The sequence below is a fragment of the Epinephelus fuscoguttatus genome, linkage group LG9 (assembly GCF_011397635.1).
Source record: "Epinephelus fuscoguttatus linkage group LG9, E.fuscoguttatus.final_Chr_v1".
NCBI lineage: Eukaryota > Metazoa > Chordata > Actinopteri > Perciformes > Serranidae > Epinephelus > Epinephelus fuscoguttatus.
The window spans coordinates 31,136,397-31,143,296 of NC_064760.1; the positions used below are offsets into that span (position 1 = coordinate 31,136,397).

The window sequence follows — 6,900 nt, forward strand, 5'->3', positions numbered from 1 at the left end:
CAACCACATTCCTCCAGCCTCTGGCAGGCTCAGATACTACCAACTAGCAAGGTAGCTCTTCTTAGCTACCCACAGCACTTGTTTTTTCGCAAAGTCAAGGATCCTTCCTTGGTAGGATGAGTCCTTCCAAGGAAGAATCAATTTTAACAAATGTAAGCAGTATTTTCAAAGTCACATGACTTTTATGGAGAATATATTTCTGGATTATATTAAAAAAACAAACACGCTAAATGATATGGGTAATTTGTGGCACTTGGCGCTCTATCACTGCTGCAAATGATTGATTTAAAAACTTTAATGTTTTATCTAAATCATATTATCTTAAAATGCTCATTATTTGGCAGTGGACACATTGGAAAGCGTAAATAATGAGGTTTCTGTCAGTATTTTTTTTTCATGCTCATATGATAAAAACTCCTGGAGATATTAATACAAATAAATTACATATTTATCTAAATCCTGCTGAGCTCCACTGGCGCATTTTTCGTTAAAGAGGTCTCACTTTCACTTCCAGCAAATCATGCGCAAAGAATTGTGGGTACTTTCTACCTGCTGAGCATACACACATGTATACTTGAAAATTCTCTGAATAAAGAACTCTGTCCTTGGTAGAATTTAAAGGATCCTTGATATTGGAACAGTCCTTAGGCAGGATTTGATGATGTAGCATCCTTGGAATTCAGCAGTGTAAGGATTCCTTCCTTGAGTTTGAGAAACACCCACTGTCTTAGGCTGCACTGGTGTGTCTTTGACCTGGGGAGCCTTGAAATCACTAGAGTGATGCTGACGTTAGCATTTACTGAACGACGACAAGTAGGGCTGCAGTTAATGGTCATTTTCACCATCAATTCATCTGCCCATTAATTTATTCATTTTTTGTCGGTTATTCGTTTTGTCCGTAAAATGTCAGAAAATATTGAAAAATGCCTATCATAATCTCCCAGAGCCCAGGGTGATGTTTTTAAATAGCTTGTTTTGTCCACCCAAAAGCCTAAAACCTGATGTTTTTTTTTAAAAAAAATAACTATCATAGAATATTAAGAAAAGTAGCAGATACTCACATTTGAGAACTGAGATTTTTTTACTTTAAAATGACAACAAATATCCAATTTTTCTGTCCATTAATCAAGTAATCGTCTAAGCTCTCATGCCAAGTAAGAGCTCACATGCCAAGCTAGCCTGAAACGTTAGCAGGCTAGCTTGAGCCAGCTAACAAGAGGATGTAACAAATTCTCATAACAATGTGTTGAGTTTTGACGTTAATTTATTTAGTGCTCTGTATACACACCAATGATTACGTGTTTAATATGAGCCACTTGGGCTACATTATTATTGTTATTATTAAGGTTTGAAAATGTGTGTTTCCAACCCTTATTCTTAACTGTTTCTGTCAGTAAACTATACCAGAATATGGCCCCTGTATATCTGGTGAAATCTTAAAGTAATGCAAGTTTAACACCAAGACTAAGGCTCTGAATATGCACTCATATGTGAGGTGTGAATTGCATAACTGTGCAGTGCAGTACTTTACATACTGAACAGGCCAGTCGCAAGCAGTCGAGATGAATCATTTGTGTATTTATTCCATGGTCGTGCATGATCAGTCCATGCCTCATGAGTATGTATGTGAGTCTGACGTTTGCACATAGACATAAAGGAGACAGCAATATGCACAGGACTGACTGGTTCCACGTCTTCATATTTATTTCATAAAGAAAAGTAAAAAGTTTCTTAAGAAAACATCCCACATGATTAGACTCCGATTGCTCCCATGTCTGTAAACACCCCCCATACCTCCCCCACTAGCCTGGATGCCTGCCTTTCTCTCTGTGCTACATCACTTCACCACTCCCCAGTTTGGCAATATTGGAGACATGTTAGCTATTATAGGCTAACAGTGCAAGACAGGCACCCAGGCTAAAGTTTTTTCCACCGGAGTGGTAAGAGAGCCCCCATGTGAGGATGCCATATACCCTTACGGCACCCCAGGGAGCTCAAGAGCACCCTTTTCTGAAGACAAAGCAAGAGATTGAAATACTGTGATAATCAAAGGAAAGTGCTTTTTTGCTGTGGCATCTCAGCGTCTTTTCTTCATGTGCTCAGAAGTCAAGGTGTGGCATCGCCTTTCCTCTCTTGCTCAATGGCTGGAAATAAAAAGCAAAAAGATAGATTAGGTCAGCAGGCTTGTGTTTAGTGAATATTAGAGAGGATGCTGCTTTTTGGGTTGGCTGTATATCAATGATGTGCTGATGCTGCAGCAATTTTTTTTTCCTGCTCTGCTTGCTGAGCGTGTAGTCTTTTGACAGCAGTGGAAGTGATGAGTAGTTACTGACAGGAAAATTGTTGCAGGGGATCAAGGCGCTTCAGCGCTGCCCAGAAACACACAGACACGAGGGGCACTCACTCTCTTTGGTGGGCAGAGGGTTTTTTTCTTTTGTCTCTGTCTTCTTCAGCTTTGTCTTGTCGAAACGGGCAATCTCAGTCATGTCAGGCTTGTCAGACATTTCGGCTGTGAAAGATGAGAAAGACACCTGAGCACACGGCTTTGACCTTTACTGTCAGTCATCATACTGGTAATTCAGAATAACATAATAGACATCCATCTTTTCTATCAGATACACTCTGTGGTATTAGAGTGATGTTCTTCCGAGTCATCACAAGAGCTGTCAAAAACCTCGATGGCTTTGTCTGATATTGAAGATAATCTTTTTCTACTGACTGCACAGAAAGGGAGTGGCAACGACATGTGCAGCTCAGACACAGCCACATGGATGCCTGTGAGTGGTCGCTGCACCCCACACATGGTCTGTCTTGATATTCTCCTCTCTCCTAAATGCCTATGTAGCTAACATGTGCCTATTTTTACCTAGCTGTCTGTTCTTTGTCTTTGCTTTTCCCTCTCCGAGGCTGAGGTCTTTGTTCTCTTCCTCCGCATCCTCTCCCTCTCTCTCCTCTCTCTCTTCTCTCTCTGCCTCTGCATCCACCCCTGCAGCCTCGTGGATCCAGGCAATGCTCCACTGCAGTCATATTCCTGACCTAGCCGCAGGTCTGACTAATCTGTCTTGCTCAGTGCGGCCCAGTCACGCCTGCTTCAGCCACTGCTCTGTGAAGAGACTGCTGTTGAAATGAGACAAGCCCACCACCCTGCAGCCAGTCATTTGCAAACCAAGCTACTGTACAATCATCCTCGCTAGTCTGAATTTGAATGGGGCCTAATAGAATTGGTTTGACATAGAAATAGACATGCTGGGCACGTGGCCAAAATTTGAAAAAAATCTTGAAACGAGGCACAGTGAATCATTTCTCGATTACCCTTCAGCTACAAATTCTGTCTATTTCCAGCCCTGCCACATCTTGATATTAACATCTATTTATTTTAGTTAATCGATAAACCTAATCTTTCAGACATTTGCTCTATTGTTCCCTTATCACCATCACCATCGTCATCCTCAACATCCCTCTTTCACATCATTTCACAGCTGCCATCAGCCATCAGCCTGTGCTGATCCAGCCACACCCAAATCCTTTGTTTGACTCTAGTAAAACAGAAGCAGAAAGAGACACACGGACACAGAGACACTGAGAGACACACACCGAAGGACAGATGATTGGTTCTTACCGGTGTTCCACACAGCAGTGGGCTAAAATCCACCAGCGGAGAGAGTAGGGAGGGATAGAGACACAAGAGATGGAGAAGGGAGAGCGATGCGGAAGCGGAGTGAGTCTGCCGGTGTGTGCACGCCTGCCTGCATCCAGGGTGTGGGTTTAAGAGGGAGGGAGGGGGAGAGAGAGAGGGAGAGAGAGAGTGACTAGGAGCTTGGTCAGCCTTCCTCCTCCTCATCAGTATTCATGTTCTCCAGGGAAAAGACAAGAGGAAACCAACCACTGATAGGAAACAGCTGAGCTGTTGATGTTCATCTGAGATTGATTATGATAAATAATTTAGGCATTACATTGTGTGTATTATAGATTGTATTGTACAGTGTGTTTGCTGAGCAGGTCGGGACACTGCATGAAATGGTGGAAAGAGGATTTTGTCTTCCTTTATAGCTGATCATTATGGTCTGTATGAGAATTTACATGTACTGTGACTATAGACTGATATAATATTCATTACATGCTGAGAATGTGTCACAGTTATGAGTATTTATAAGACTGCAAGTCATGTAATGACTTGTGTATTTTTAAATGGAGATATTTTCATGTTACATATTTGTAATGTAGAGTTTATTTTTATAGGGACAAATTTATGACATGGACCAGCCCCACATACCACAGCATTTATAGCCTAAGCTTTTGCCCATCCCTAGATGGACCTTCATACAAATTCAATACAAACAGAAAACTCAGCAATAAAATACACAGAAAAAAAAGCAAAACGCACAAACTGGCTAATCATAATGGTTAATGGGAAGTGATAGGTACTGTGACAGTTATCTGTACCTCTACACTAGTCATAACATGTTGAAATTGGGTCAAAGTTATGAGTATTTATAGAAATGAAGTGAGTATGACAGTTCATACCCATCCTCATTTTGAATCAAAGTCTGAATCAATGTTTAAAGGGGAACCACACTTATTTTAAAAATTCATACATGCTATTCCTTTGGGCTTAGACAGTCCAAAAATATTTGTAAACATGAACAACTCTCTCCCAAATCCAAAAACTTGGGTGCTAAAAGTCAAATTTGTGATGTAATCAAGGTTAAAGTCTGGAGCTGCTCCACAGACAAAGGGTCATTTGGGTATAAAAAGACAAGCGCTGTGTCCAAAATAGCATCCTAATCACTACATGCCTATTAAGGGTGTGCCATATCATCTCGGTCATGATAATACCGGTGTTTATTTTAATATGACATGAAAAATTCCTAGCCTGATACGTGAGATATTTTGACTTCTTGACGTATTGACGTCATACTGTTACCCACAGCAACAGCATGCATGGCTGAAAGTGAAAATTACCAACTCCGCAGCTTCAGTAGTGTGGAATAAATTGTGGCGTCGTTAGGCCTAAGCGTCCTGAATGTTTTATGAACAGCCCCAGACTTCTCAGACTCTTTTAGTGAGTTACCACTCAGAAGGAACTCATTCAGCGGCTCCTCCGGTAGCAGCACAGTGTCTCTCGCTCTCCTCTCTTGCCGTGCACACACAGGAGTGTCGTCGAGTGAATATGTCATAAACCTTTGTTAATGTAAACCTACGTGATGCTCGCAGCTCGACAAAAAATGTGCGATAGTTATGGTAGCATTAACTGCCTGTCACAGGTTACAGCGTGATGATTAGAAGAGAAATGGCAGAGCATAAAGGTCCAGGTGGGCAAAAAAAACCAACTCACTCATTTATGATTAGGGTCATATCGCCAATTCCTAATACCCAATATGTGTACTATCATTCAACACACTTTTGTGTAAATGAATAGTAGTAGGCCCCATGTACGTTTGCAGAAGCACTGAGCTGTAATTACAGCGTCACATCCTGAAAGCCTCCTTGCTGGTTGGAGAAGCGTAACCATGGTAACCTGAACCAACCTCAGCTCTAGTGGTAATTTAAAAACAGTTTTAAAACTATTACGCATAGCAAAATTAAATCTTGCACTTCTTACATACCTCCACTTGAAATGAAATGTTATTGATGTCACAGAGCTTTTTAGGTCTCTTTACATTATTAGCGCTGTCGTAGGCAGCACTGCATTGTCTGATATTCATGAGGGCATAGTGTTAAGTGTTTGCATACAGCAATATTTCATTAGAAATAGTATGCGATTCACATACTAAGATTTCATACATACTAAAAAATCTCACATACTGTTTTAGTGTACTAGTGACTGGACTTTCCTAGGCCATGGAAAACCATATTGGAATTCTTAATTTAGGCGGTGTTCCCCTCTAAGGTTTATTTTTAAAGGGGAAGTATTGAGTGTGGACTGGTGCCACATGCCACAGCATTTATAGCCCAAGCTAATTTGCAGTGGCCATCCTTAAAAGGGCCTTTATACAAATATACAAAACTCAACACAGAAATACATTGAAAACAATACAAAACTTAAAATGAAAACACACACAACACATCACAGAACACAAACAATGATACAATAAAATTACCATTACACTTAATGACAGGCAGCAGATCATTTGGGACCTCATGACTGATCCCACAGCGTTAGAGTTGAAACAACTGGTCAATAAATTGATGAACTGATCGACAGAAAATTAAGCAACTATTTTGATATTCAAATAATCCTTTAGATAGGGCTGGGTGATCTGGAGAAAATCAAATATCACACTATTGTTGACCAAATACCTTGATATTGGTATTGTGACAGTATTGGTGCTTTCACAAAATATTTACACAATGACATTTTTGACAAATAATCATCACTACTACAGATATAATGACTAAGTGGGTAATGGTAAATATAACAGCTATAACAGTCTGGTAATTTCAGAAAATGACATCACTGTACAGTGATGCAGCCTTTAAAACCTGGAAAAGACAACATTACAATATCCATAATCTAAGACGACATCCACTCTCATATCACAATATTGATAACACATCATTACATTGTCCAGTCCTTACTTCTCAAATGTAAATATTTGCTGGTTTTCTTTGAATTTTGCAATTTGTTAATGAAGGAAATAATCATTAGCTGTAGCCCTACACATCATCCCACACTGTATTTGTTATATTCACTGTCATTTATTTTTTCTCACGGCCAAATTACAATTTATTTTACAACAGTTTAGCTGGTTATCATCTTAAGCACAGATGTGTGCATAGTTTTAACATTATTTGTCACATCCTTTTTGCGACTGATTAAGCACATCAGGCTCTAATAAAGCCGTGACGTTTAGAAAGCTCTTGGCCCTCTGCTGACATCATGAAACCTGCTGGTCTTTA

The 6,900-nt window shown here is 40.1% G+C and overlaps 1 protein-coding gene across 1 annotated transcript; it reads right to left on the minus strand.

Moving 5' to 3' along the window:
• Positions 1–1,246: 1,246 nt before the first annotated feature.
• tmsb2 (thymosin beta 2) lies at positions 1,247–3,762 on the minus strand. The gene is made up of 3 exons (XM_049585717.1): positions 3,620–3,762; positions 2,405–2,509; positions 1,247–2,144 (listed from the first exon to the last, which is right to left on the minus strand). The coding sequence occupies exons 2-3, from the start codon at positions 2,502–2,504 to the stop codon at positions 2,107–2,109; spliced, it is 138 nt and encodes a 45-aa protein (XP_049441674.1). The 5' UTR covers positions 2,505–2,509; positions 3,620–3,762; the 3' UTR covers positions 1,247–2,106.
• Positions 3,763–6,900: the final 3,138 nt, after the last annotated feature.

Coding starts and splice junctions, on each gene's coding strand:
- tmsb2 (XM_049585717.1), bottom strand. CDS start 2,504: ATGTCTGACAAGCCTGACATGACTGAGATTGCCCGTTTCGACAAGACA. Junction 2,145..2,404: donor CCCTCTGCCCACCAAAGAGA/GTGAGTGCCCCT, acceptor TTTTATTTCCAG/CCATTGAGCAAGAGAGGAAA.